Genomic DNA, 13,617 nt, shown 5'->3' with positions numbered 1-13,617 from the left:
TTGCGTCGTGTTTGCGTCTACCAAAAATAGTACGCTCCACGTGCGTGTATCTTACTACTTGGCCAATTTTTTGCACGCAAACCGCTCGTAGAAGCACGCACGACCGGTTGTAAGAGTAGCTTTAATATACATAAAAGGTAAGTTACAATGCTACAATGTACTTAAAAGCAATTTTTCAGATCCAAAATGTAACAACTCACCTCCCATTCTCAGATCATTAACCTTCTCATAAATGTGATGTCCGTGTCCATAGCCACTGTCCGTAGAACTGGACACTTGTGACAGAGGGTCTGGCTGCTGCTGTTGCTTAAACCTAGCCACATCTTCATAGTTCCTAATCTCATGGTGACTCTCTGGGGGAGGGGGCTCACTCTCACTGGTATGATCCAGAGACGTGTTCTTTGCACTTAAGTCTGAGCTCTGATTGCTCTGAGAGTCGTACCCCAGCTCCCTCTGGTGATCATGTTCATAAGGAGGTCCCGGGGGTGTGACTGAAATGCGCAATACACTGCAATACAGCGCAACACAGCGCAATACACTTGATAACACAAGTCCAGTTGCAAGTAAACACAGGAAAGGGTAATCTCAAATAAAATAGGGTGATATAAAAGCAAAATATAGTACATAGTAATTAATATTGCTGATACAACTTGACAATTTTTTCACTGTTTGGTCAGCCGCCATGTTGGCGAAAAGCTCTTCTTGGCCAGTAATATATCCAAGAAGAGCCACTCGCCAACATGGCTGCCAACACGACAATATAAAAGTCTTGCTGATTTGTTAAGTTATTTCAACGATATTACTTACCTAGTAATATAGGTTGTTTTTATATCACCCTACTTTGCTGGGAACGGTCATTTCTTTTGTGTAATTGCAACTGGATTTGATTTTTTGAAGTGTATTGCACTGTGTTGCGCTGTATTGCGGTGTATTGCGCATTTCAGTCACACCGTTCCAGGGTCCCGTGGAATGTGGGAGGGAGTCGTGGTGTGGAGAGAGTCTCATGCTGTGCACATTTGGTGATGGTCTGTCCATCATGTTCTGACTGGCTCTGTTCAAGACACTAACCCTGTGCATGTTAGCCGAGGAGTCATTATGCATAGTACTTGATGATGATGGTGGTGGTGGACCGTAAGCCACACCAGGCCTCACTTCAGTACTATGTCTATTCATTGGTGAGGAAGACTGGAAATTATTTGTTGCCATGCCACCATCAGCATCAACAAACCTTCTAGTCCCATCTTTGTCTGAGCCATCAGAACTAGTACTTCCCAGAGGCCTCTGTTCCCCCCTATTCCCCCCTAGTCTCTGCTGTACATGTGGTGGATAAGCTGCCCCAGCACCAGGCCTCTGTAGGGAGGCAGAGACAGGGTCACTCATATCAGGCCTGGACCTGTTCAGATTAGGAGAGTCCATCTTATGCTGCTGTTGGTGGCCACCCCCTACCAGGCCTGTCCTGCTTAGATTGGACATGTCTATCTTGTGAGGCAGTGTCTGTGGGGGTGGACCATTCAACCTGATGGACATGTCTATCTTGTGAGGCAGTGTCTGTGGGGGTGGACCATTCAACCTGATCACCTGCCTTGACCGCTGGTCACTCTCTTGACCATCTCCTGCAGGTTTGAATATCCTAGGCTTGTGGTCCGTAGTTTGGAGGATACACCCCACCTCCACCACGTTTGTTGTTGCTGATAACCCCACTGCCATCTCCTGATCCCACCTGTGGAGAGTTAGAGTTGCTGTCCCTTGGCACCAGATCCCTGCCTGACCTGTTCCCCAGCATGCTGGCAGGTGTCTGCTCTCTCCTGGCAGACTTAGGAGAGTAAGGGGGTGCAGGTCTGTAGGGGGGAGGGGCAAATACCTCGTCATCACTGGTGTGGGTGCTGAAACTTCTGTCCTGAGGGGCCTGGATGGGGATTAGAAATGAATACACAGATGATGGTTTATGTGAGAAACACAAAACAAGGCAGCAAAGCCTTCAAATGTACAGACACAATGCAGAAAATAATTATGCTAGTGAACAATGTTTTTTGTTTTGTTTTGTTTTGTTTTGTTCTATTTTGATGCAATTTTAGATAATACACAACAGCATAATAACCACCAAAATTTTATTGTGTAATACAGATCATTTCATACACACTAAAAATACTGGTAACATGGACATTCAGAATATGCAACTAGGGTTTCAGGCTTCAGGAAATATGGGGGGGGATGTGTGAGGGATGAAAATTGCTTGACCATGCACTTAACTGGAAGTCAGTCTAATTATTGTCTTTCTCAACCAAGGGAAGATAATTTTACAAAATTAAGGCTATATTAGATCATTTAATTGTGATCTGAAATTGTAGATTCAGATCATTTTAGGCGTACTTCCTGCGCACCTAGAGATGGCAGGAGTCGCATTTACAACCCAAGTGGAGACTCCACAAGAAAAAGAGCAAAGAGCACCTGTGTCTTCACTGCAAGATATCTACACTGTAGTTACAGCTCTCACTGAATTCATCTACCTGAACTGACTACCTACTCCAGAGCCTAACATCTTCACTGGTGAAAAATAAACTGAACACATTCTTGATACATAATGCATAGTGAAATGCAAAAACAAACTGCTGAGACTTTAGACAAGGAAAAAGTGGGTGACTGATAAGATAACAGTTATAACTCTACTGAACACACATTCTCCCCAACTGGTTTACTGCTGAAAAGAGATCCACATAGAACAGTTCACTACATGCCACGTAAATGGCTACAGCTCACATTGACAGAGATGGAGAAGAAAGCCTACGAGCCAAAATAATTGAATATTTTGTCAGCTGTCCATTATGTCTTGTGGAGTATAAGGATCCAACAGATTTACCATGTAGGCATACATTTTGTAAAGGTTGTCTGACGACTTATGTATCTGACTTAACACCAGGAAGTAAATTCCGATGTCCTGTGTGTCAGAAAGAGACTGAAGTTCCTAAAGATGGCCTCGAGGGCTTCACTCACAATTTCTTCATTGAAAGCTTGCAGGAGACTGTACTTCAGTCAACACATAAGAAAAAGTGCAGCTCTTGTGATTTATTGTCCCAAACTGAAACAGTGGCAACTTCAAAATGTATCACCTGTCATGACTACCTATGTGACAAATGTTCTCCATTCCACTGTGCTACCACACTCACTAAAAATCACAGGGTACTAACTTTTCAACAACTTCACAGCAGTGAGTATCAAAAAGAAATCCATGAGCAGCAGCAGATTATCTGCCCAGAGCACAAAGGTGAGATGATACGATACTTTTGTTCAGACTGCAGTGTCCCCATTTGTCGTGACTGCAGAGATCTACTCCATGATGGTCACAAACTTATCTCCCTTGAAAAAGCTGCAGAGATGGTAAAGCCACAACTTCTGACCAAATCCTGTGGCATGGAGAAAAAAATTGAAAAGGGAGAGAAAACAATAGCTAAAATTGATGAAATATTGGCAACCCTCCAAGAAAATGAAAGCTTTGTTCAGCAGAAGATTAAAGCTCGTGCAGTTCATCTACGTCAACTGGTAGATCAACGAGAGAAAACCTTACTGCAGGAGCTTCATCAAACCACCAGTACTCACAGAAATATTTTACAAATTTCCCGCAAAAATTGCAGTGTCACTTGCTCCTCTATCAAAACCACAACAGATGTAGTAAAGAACATCCTTCAGCATGGTGCTCCCATAGATGTCCTCATGTTACAACACCAACTTGGACACAGACTTGATGATCTACAATCCACTTCAGCTGTGGATGATATTCCAGAGGAACTAAAACTTACACTCACCACCAACAAAGAAGTGGACCAAGAGATATCCAGTGGGGCCGGCCTGGGGAATGTGCAGATATCTAAATCACAAGCTTTGCCCAAGATCAAACCACAGGCTGAATGTATGCTGGAGTTTGACACTGGCTGTCGGAGACCAGTGGACATTTCAGTGAGTCCAAACAGGGAGTACGTTACTGCACATGACTGGGATAACAAGGTCAAGGTTTTTTGTTCAGAAGGTACATTTAGCAAGGAGATAACAAGTGTTTCAGACACAGAGCTAAAAGGTCCAATAGGGATCTGTCACTTCGGTGATGGAAGGATGGTTCTATCTGGTGCAGGTAATAACAAACTGTTCATCCTATCACCACAGTGGGAAGTACAGGAAACTGTAGATGTCAACAACCCATATGGTGTGGCTCTCAATAACATCTGCACTAAGATTGCTGTGGCACAACATAATAAAGAAAAGTCTGTGAGTGTGTTCAGTATTGCTATCAATGGCAAACTAACTTTAACTGATGTGATAAAGGACAAAGATGGGGAACAGTTGTTCAATAATCCATATAAAGTGGCATATACAAGCAATGGGTGCCTTGTTGTTTGTGATTTATCACAAAACAAACTTCATATCCTAACCCCATCTGGTGAACAATGGTATCAGTACACAGGACCTGATAACAAGTTAAATCGACCCTTTGGTGTCTGTGTTGATGCATATGACAACATACTGGCAACAGACTATGATAACCACTGCATACACCTTGTATCCCCAGATGGGAAGTTCATCCAGTACATAGCATCCAAAGCTGATGGACTATATGAACCATGGGCATGTACCATCAACCAGGATGAAGATCTGGTTGTGACCCAAGTGGATGGAAAAGTGAAAGTATTCCAATACTTAGAAAAATGACATATTTTAAAATGCTTAGAAACTGAACATTATGCACTCTTCTGTCATTTTTTCAAATAATGTAGTATACAAAATGGTAAAGCTTCCAAATGTACATATACAAAGCAGAAAGTCTGCTAATGCATAATATATTTTTTGGCATTTTTGATGCAATATTACATAATAATTTACAGCATGATCACAAACAAATTTTAATAGTCTAGTGGGATTTCCACAAAAGATGAATAGTAGGGGCATTTTGGGGTAAAAGTTGGGAACCAGGCTTATTAGCATAATTTTGGGATGCTGAATCCGATTTACCCGGTTCCCAAGCGAAATTTTGCGTTTTTAACTGTCTAATTTTCAAAAAAACAAAATGGCCGCCAGATTTCCTATTTTCTGCAATATCTCTGGGACTAGACAGGTGAACATGATAAATGAAGTGTCTTTACCTATATTTTCAGGGTCGAGGAACATTATTAAAATGTTTCTGTTAGAATTAGATTTACGCAATTTTCCTAAATATGCAAATTAGGATCGCCATTACTGAAAAAACCGTTTTACTTCTGTATCTCTGTAACTAGGCAAGCAAACATGACAAATGAAGTGTCTACACCTATGTTCTCAGGGTCAGGGAATGTGGTAAATCAGATGTCTTGTCTTATGGGTAGCACTGACTTTGTGAATCGTGTCCGAGTAGCATCTTTTATTGTTTCTTTCCTGTATCTGTCAAACACAAGTCAATCTGCTGATAGTTAGAACCTGCCTTCAGAACTGCTTTTACGGGGGGCGTCTCGATAGTCCGAAGGTTCATTGGTCCGAAAAGTGGTAACGTTTTCATCGGTTCATTGGTCCGAAGGTTCTATAGTGAACATTCGGACCAATGAACCTTCGGACTATTGAACCTTTGGACTATCGCTACGGCCCCGCTTTTACGTTAACTAGGCAAGCAAACATGACATATGAAGTGCCCACACCCATGTTTTCAGCGTTAGGGAAAGTGATTAAGACATTTTCACTATAATCAAATCAGCAATGAGGGCTACACTGTCACACTGTAGCAATTATTCGAATCTGAATTGAATTTTGCAATTAAATACTGCGCTGCCATTGGGATGTAAACATATTGGATCACACAACTGCCACTTTTACCTAGATTTAAAAAAGATTACCTTATTAATGCAATGGAGGGATTTGCTGAATCAAATAATTCATGTGATGCAATGTACAGACTTCACATTTAAAATGGATTTTTTTCAAACATATTTTCTTTGAATTTTTCCCATATATTAGTAATGGATGAAAAAACACTTGTTATCGTGTTCGATATGGCTTTAATAAATCAACCTGTGTGAATACATCATCAAAAATTTAATTTAAATAATAATTTAATATTCAAATCAGCGTTATAAACAGCGCATGGATAATTTTATAGCTGATAACGAGGTATTACATTCTTATGAACTCGATATTATCAAGAATATCAGTTGGTAAGGATTTTCTCTCACACAAAAGAATCATCAATACAAATGTGAAAAATGGAAACTGATAACAACGCGTGCAGCCTCTTCTAGCTGCAACCAGAGCCCTCATTTATTGCAGAGAGGTTTCTGAGAGTATGATCCAGTATTGTGTTACACGCATTAGTCAGAGCTTGCCTAAGCTTGTGCCGATTTGTAGGGTGGACGGGTAAGCTCTTGATTCTGCTAGCGATTTATGCCCACAGGTTTTCTATAAAATTCATGTCAGGGGAATTTCGTCGGCCAAGGCAACTGGTTTACCTCTTGGTTTTGCAGAAAAGCAGTTATTGCATGGGCATGGTGTGGTCGGGCATTGTCATCTTGCAGGACGAAGTTGTCCTGGAAGTACCTTCTTGCAAATTGCAAGCAAGTATTCTCTAAAATGTCCCTATATTTTATCTGGTTGAGGTTTCCGTCAATTGCCACCAACAGTGTTTTGGCTCCAGAGTGGAAACCGGCCCATACACAGATACTGCCACGGCCACAAGTCACTGTAGTGTGACACAATCCTCGTGCAGTAACTCGTCTGGAAACCTACTGACTCTGATTCAGCCATCGCGGTGGTGGAACTCAAACCCTGCCTCATCTGAAAAAATCTACATGAACCCAGTGCTGTGCCTGGAACCGCAAATGGCGTCTAGCCCACCATGTTGCTCTGTTCATAGAGTTAACCAGCTAAAAGTAGCCTAGAAACATGCTAATTTGCCACTCATTTTGTACAGCAAGAGTTGTCTTTGTCCGGTTGTTGCGACATAACCCCAGAAGCAAGCGGTCTTCCCTTCTGGTGGTGACTTTAGGACATCCTGGCCGTGGTCTCTGTGTTAATGCACCAGTCTGGGCGTGTTTCTGTAAGACGTTAGAAACTGCTCCCTGGGACACATTCAGCTGTCTGGCAATAGCAGTTTGCTTCTGTCCATTCTGGCATAATGCAACAATAGTGTGGCAAGTTGCTGCCGTTAGTTCACATACCGTATGGTCAGCTAAGAGTCTGCAAAATATCAAACTCTTCTGACTGGACGTTGTCGAAATATAGAGCATTATTCTGCAGAACTGCTGCCCTTTTATACGCATTCTGTAACCAGCCAAAGAGGACTGCTCAGAGAAACTGCCACATATTACGTAAGGCGGGCCCTGACCCCCCCCTCCCCTTCGAATTATGGTCCCCCCTTGAAATTATAATTTTGACTAGCTGAATCATAGTTGTAAACCATACCAAATGGCACCGTTCGCCCTCTTAAATACCAAAATTTTGTGTGGCCCTTCAACAGGCCCCTAACCCGTTGCCAAGTGTGTGTGTGTGTGTGTGTGTGTGTGTGTGGGGGGGGGGGGGGGGGGGGGGGGGGGGGGCTTTGCATCCGCGGACTCCCCCTTCAAATAATCCTGGATCCGCCTCTGCTCACCTTGCCTTATAATTGATGGGCAAGCACTGACAATTTCACTGGGGAAAGCCTGTGCAGTGACCTTTGGTAGTTTGGCTGACACGTACGTAAGAGCAGTTCTGAAGGCAGGTTCTAACTATCAGCAGATTGACTTGTGTTTGACAGATACAGGGAAGAAACAATAAAAGGTGCTACTCGGACACGATTCACAAAGTCAGTGCTACCCATCAGACAAGAAATCTGATTTATCACATTCCCTGACCCTGAGAACATAGGTGTAGACACTTCATTTGTCATGTTTGCTTGCCTAGTTACAGAGATACAGAAGTAAAACGGTTTTTCAGTAATGGCGATCCTAATTTGCATATTTAGGAAAATTGCGTAAATCTAATTCTAACAGAAACATCTTAATAATGTTCCTCGACCCTAAAAATATAGGTAAAGACACTTCATTTGTCATATTTGCCTGTCTAGTTCCAGAGGTATTGCAGAAAATAGGAAATCTGGCGGCCATTTTGTTTTTTTGCAAATTAAACCGTTAAAAACGCAAAATTTCGCTTGGGAACCGGGTAAATCGGATTCAGCATCCCAAAATTATGCTAATAAGCCTGGTTCCCAACTTCTACCCCAAAATGCCCCTTGCCTCTTATGCAGAGCCTTTTTTCAAAAATCTCACTAGACTATAATAATAACAGGTAATAATGACATTCATTATTATTGGGGGTCTAGGCTCATAAGATTTCATAAATACACATCAAATGCTAATACATGAAAAATGAAACTTTAACAAAAAATTGCATAACTTCAACAAAAATAATACAAAAAAAATATATTTACACCTGACCTCTACTTTAGAGCCATTAATCACTCCACTACATTTGAGAAAAATAAATCACACCATTTTCCATAAAATTGACTTTATGGTGAATAGTGCAAGGCAGTGCTGATGTTGACAACAGACTCATGTAATGACTTTATGTACAGACACATTGTGCCTTCACATAAAAATACTTTCCAATAGTAATTTTTGGATATTTTTATGGAAAATTTTACCAGAAAAAGTAGGAGTTACATTGTCAATCTTATAACAGCTTGACATCCATGAAAAAAAATGAAATTTTTATTATCACTACAGATATAGTACCTGCTCTGGTGGTTTCCCTGGTCCTGGCTGTCCTTCACTCTTGGCACTCGCTGCCTCCTGCCTCTTCCTCTCCAGCACAGTAAACAGCTCTGTCCTCCAGTCATCCTTGTTAGGCTTCACCTCAATGCGTGTCTGATGGGTGGCTGTGTATCCATACAGGCTATGAGCTGACCTGGACAGCACAGTGGGGGTACTGTCAGTGTCCTTCCTCGGCCCACCTGTGCCAGGTGTCTGCTGGCTGTCATACAGCTCATCATTACGGATCAGAGTCCGTCTGGCATATGGCACACTGCTGGGGGTGATGTTGGTTGTGGTGGTGTAACTCCAGGCTGGGGAGGGTTGATGCTGCTGCTGCTGCTGCTGCATGGTAAAACTGCTCCCTGGGTTGGCATTGTGCATGTTCTCTGGTAGGCTTAGGGCGGGGTACTTCAGCTGCCCTGGGCGACCCAGGGGGTGGTCATAATCCAGTTTTCCTCTCTGTAGTAAACCTTCTGAGTCACTGGTATAGCCTTCCTGTGTGTCACTTTGTTGAATTTTGGCTCTCATTTCCCAGTCGCTGGCTAAGTTGCCTACCGTCAAAGGTCTGGGTTGTTGTTGCTGGTGGAGCTTGGGTCTGTACAGGGCATAGTCACTTCTGTAGCCTGTACCGGAGTCGTAGTCCTTGGTGCTCCTAGTGCCTCTCCTGCCATCATAGCACATCTTATGCTTCTGGTACAGATACCCAGTATCTGAGCTGAACTCCAGCTGGTTTAAGAACACATTCTTCACTTGCTGCTTGTAGTGGGCGTACTTGTCAGCCAGGACGAGAGCATCGGACTTCGCTGGGACTTGGGGTTTGTAACTTTTACTGTTGGAGCGGGACTTTGAGATGATCTCCAGTAGTGTCACCTGTCTATATTGAGTTTTTTGTTTGTATGTTTTTAAAATTGATAAGCGAGATAAAATATTTTATGTGCCCATCTGGAGAAGGATTACATAAAATTAGGTTTCTCATATTAAAGGTACATACGAACCGAGCATCGGTGCAGCATGGATTCCCAGTAACACATGTAAACCACTTCTACTAGTTTCTTATACGACTCAAATAAATTTGACATGCCAAGGGATAAACTGAATAGATCACTCGATCAGCCATAAAAAGGGCTTTAGACTGCTCCTTTCTTTAAATTTTTGGTTGGAAATTTAACCTACTTTCGTGACCTACTTTTCAGAAAAATTCGTTCTAACATTTTCGGGTAAAATCAAACAAAGCCTTTTGGTAATTCTCTTAGTTATACTACTTGAAACTTTGTTGGCATTTGGTCGGTTTTTGTGGCAAAAAAATGACTTGGAAGGAATGCATCTTTAAAATGCTTTAATAAACTACATTAACATGTTAAGCACTTTTTACTTGCTACTTTTCACTTCTTGAGTCTAATTAGAGCTTTGGATTTGTCAGTGACCCACAATACAAGAATTACAATAAAGTGACCATATTTACAAATATCTTTGTCTTTCTTTTTAAGTATTCACATTTCATCCAATTTGTTATTACATAACAGAAGGAGTTATGGCGAGAATCAGGAAATGGGGATAAAGGATGACTAGTCATAAAAAATACGGTTTACCTCAGGCAAAATTTGTTGTATGTTTTTCATGGGGAAATATTATGCTGGGTACCTTTAACATCTCAGGGTTTGTTAACAAATTTCAAACATTTTATGCTGACTGATGGTGGCCATTTATAACAAATGATGAAATAACACAATATCAAAATATATTTTTATTTGGGGAATTTTCCTGTGGTGCATAATTTAATCACACTTTGCAATTCACTCTGGTTAATGCTATTCCTAGTGTTTGTGAACTATACAGCTATTTACAATTTCAATCATAGCACTTATTTTGGTTTAAAGCGCCACACTGATAAAATACTTTTAAAAATGCACCTTTGAATAGACAGTTACCATCATATAATAATACATTTACAATATACATATTGGCATCGCTCCATGCCGTGGTAAGATCTTCATAAGCTAGCTATTATAAAATTCACAACCAATTCTTTATGTCAGGTCTATCAGATCTATAACATGTGTTCTACTAAAAAAGTATTTGGTGCATTTAGTGAGAGGATACCAGCTTATCTGGACTTCAAATAAATAAATAGCACTTTGCACATACATATAAATGTATATATGGAATTATAGAAATGAAACTTATATTTTCACAAGATGTTTGTATTTAATTAAAAAATTTACAAAAGAGATCACTTAAATGACATCCTTTTGTTCAAAGTAAGTTGCACAATTTCTTATTTACCAAAATAAATTCTTTCTGGAAATCCTGCCTCTTTAAAAAGTAAAAGAGCAACAAATGTTATGACAATTGACAGTTTTTGTAATTAACTTGGATTAAAATTATAAATATGGAAAAACAACTACAGATTTTTACTAAAAGTAGGTGACAGACATTTCTCAGCAAAAATACATTAAAATGTCCCGAAAAGAATGTATAAATAAAGTTTACATATACATAATACTTAAGTACAGTTAAACTGCAGATACAATAAATACAATGCTATAAATCGTACATCTATTTTCATAAATAAAGTAAGTCTTTAAGAGAAAATGTCATGTATCAATAAAAGAACTAAGGTCATGGATTAAAGATTGGCAAGTAGCATTTCTACTAAAACTTTTAAATAAAAGAAATAATAAAGGTGCAACTAAACAATATACAGTTTGTACGTTGAAAGTGCTTTATACCTTACACAATAAAATTTATGAACTGAAAGTACTTACTAACTGTACAGATTCTGTCCAAAAAGACATTTCTGTCTATTGTTTCATCATAAACAATAAAACTATATTCAGTGATAAATGCTATAATTGATGAATCTGACCTTCATAACACCAAGCTGCATAGTATAAACAGGTTGCATCCTAAATGATATGTAGAAACTAAAATTCCTAGGATAATTGTGCTGCTGGATATGATTAAGAGTTATGTATATTGTTTGGACCCTTATAAAACAAGTAAGGCTACTACTGCCGACTTAATCAGTTCATTATTGCTTTGACATTGGTTGAATGGTATCACATGTCCTGATTTTATGGATCAACCAGAGCACTAGAAATACTTCTTCAATACATATCAATATACATATCAATGTATACATATCAATGCTCAGTCACAATATAAAAAGGAAATAATCGAATTCCCAATCATATAAGTTGCAGATAACTAAAATTCCTAAAATGACCATTAAAGTTTGATAAGTTACTCTAACCTTTAATAAGACGTCCAATAGAATGAATCACTTTTCAGGGTAAACATCACGGTTTTGAAAAGCACATTTAAGAACTGTCAGATTTTTTTTATTGCTATTTGACTATGTTTTTTCAAGTTAAAGATATTTTCATATCAACAGTTGATGAGCAGCCTACACCTTAGAGGCCAACTCTCTTTCTCTCTCCACCAGCAGGGACACCGTTTGGCCACTGTTCTTTAAGATGGACACTGCACGACTGTGGTCAACTTGAGTAAAGTTCTGTCCATTGACCTTCAAAACAAAGAACACACGTTAAAAACATAATGCAACAAGAGTAACTATGGACCTATCTCTGTCAAGTTTGAAGTTAAAAGAGAAAGAAATTAGCAGAGTTCAGTTCATGATAAAAAGTAGGTCAAAGGTCAATTTCAAGGTCACACTTAGATTGCCAGTATAGGACTTCCTATTCAAGTTCAATAGTAACTATGGACCTATCTCTGCCAGTTTTGGAGATAAAAGGGAAGCAAAATTTGCAAAGTTCAGTTCATGGTGAAAAGTAGGTCAAAGGTCAATTTCAAGGTCACATTTAGATTGCCAGTATATGACTTTCTATTCAAGTTCAATAGTAACTATGGACCTATCTCTGCCAGTTTTGGAGATAAAAGGGAAGCAAAATTTGCAAAGTTCAGTTCATGGTGAAAAAGTAGGTCAAAGGTCAATTTTAAGGTCACATTTAGATTGCCAGTATATGACTTCCTATTCAAGTTCAATAGTAACTACGGACCTATCTCTGCCAGTTTTGGAGATAAAAGGAAAGCAAAATTTGCACAGTTCAATTCATGGTGAAAAGTAGGTCAAAGATTAATTTTAAGATCACATTAAGATTGCCAGTATATGACTTCCTATTCAAGTTCAATAGTAAGTATGGTCTTATCTCTGCCAGTTTTGGAGATAAAAGGGAAGCAAAATTTGCAAAGTTCAGTTCATGGTGAAAAGTAGGTCAAAGGTCAATTTCAAGGTCACATTTAGATTGCCAGTATATGACTTTCTATTCAAGTTCAATAGTAACTATGGACCTATCTCAGCCAGTTTTGGAGATAAAAGGGAAACAAAATTTGCAAAGTTCAGTTCATGGTGAAAAGTAGGTCAAAGGTCAATTTTAAGATCACATTTAGATTGCCAGTATATGACTTCCTATTCAAGTTCAATAGTAACTATGGACCTATCTCTGCTAGTTTTGGAGATAAAAGGAAAGCAAAATTTGCAAAGTTCAGTTCATGGTGAAAAGTAGGTCAAAGGTCAATTTTAAGGTCACATTTAGATTGCCAGTATATGACTTCCTATTCAAGTTCAATAGAAACTACGGACCTATCTCTGCCAGTTTTGGAGATAAAAGGAAAGCAAAATTTGCAAAGTTCAATTCATGGTGAAAAGTAGGTCAAAGATTAATTTTAAGATCACATTAAGATTGCCAGTATATGACTTCCTATTCAAGTTCAATAGTAACTATGGTCTTATCTCTGCCAGTTTTGGAGATAAAAGGGAAGCAAAATTTGCAAAGTTCAGTTCATGGTGAAAAGTAGGTCAAAGGTCAATTTCAAGGTCACATTTAGATTGCCAGTATATGACTTTCTATTCAAGTTC

The 13,617-nt window shown here is 39.5% G+C and overlaps 3 protein-coding genes across 3 annotated transcripts in view; 1 reads left to right on the top strand and 2 right to left on the bottom strand.

The window, feature by feature from the left end:
* Nucleotides 1-1,630: 1,630 nt before the first annotated feature.
* On the bottom strand, nt 1,631-10,194 carry LOC147764935 (uncharacterized). The gene is made up of 3 exons (XM_087018235.1): nt 10,181-10,194; nt 8,721-9,612; nt 1,631-1,906 (listed from the first exon to the last, which is right to left on the bottom strand). The coding sequence occupies exons 1-3, from the start codon at nt 10,192-10,194 to the stop codon at nt 1,631-1,633; spliced, it is 1,182 nt and encodes a 393-aa protein (XP_086874361.1).
* Nucleotides 2,472-4,889, top strand: LOC147764936 (E3 ubiquitin-protein ligase TRIM71-like). Its single transcript, XM_087002913.1, has one exon. It carries the CDS (start codon nt 2,743-2,745, stop codon nt 4,696-4,698), a length of 1,956 nt encoding a protein of 651 aa, XP_086859039.1. The 5' UTR covers nt 2,472-2,742; the 3' UTR covers nt 4,699-4,889.
* A 275-nt stretch (nt 10,195-10,469) lies between the features above and the next one.
* The window catches only part of LOC106174883 (uncharacterized), a 59,026-nt gene continuing 55,878 nt past the window's right edge, over nt 10,470-13,617 (bottom strand). Inside the window, exon 23 of the mRNA XM_086998759.1 lies at nt 10,470-12,264. Within this exon, the coding sequence (XP_086854885.1) occupies nt 12,145-12,264 (120 nt within the window). The 3' untranslated portion in view covers nt 10,470-12,144. The remainder of the gene's footprint in view (nt 12,265-13,617) is intronic.

The sequence above is a fragment of the Lingula anatina genome, chromosome 1 (assembly GCF_051362555.1).
Source record: "Lingula anatina isolate TDL-2025a chromosome 1, LinAna3.0, whole genome shotgun sequence".
NCBI lineage: Eukaryota > Metazoa > Brachiopoda > Lingulata > Lingulida > Lingulidae > Lingula > Lingula anatina.
The sequence above is the reverse complement of the archived record's forward strand: the minus strand, read 5'-3'. Positions and strand labels throughout refer to the sequence as shown.

Excerpts from the sequence above, each read along its gene's own strand:
- LOC147764936 (XM_087002913.1), top strand. The coding sequence starts at position 2,743 with ATGGCTACAGCTCACATTGACAGAGATGGAGAAGAAAGCCTACGAGCC.
- LOC147764935 (XM_087018235.1), bottom strand. Across the intron at positions 1,907-8,720 it reads CAGGGAAACCACCAGAGCAG|GCCCCTCAGGACAGAAGTTT; the intron begins GTACTATATCTG and ends ATCCCCATCCAG.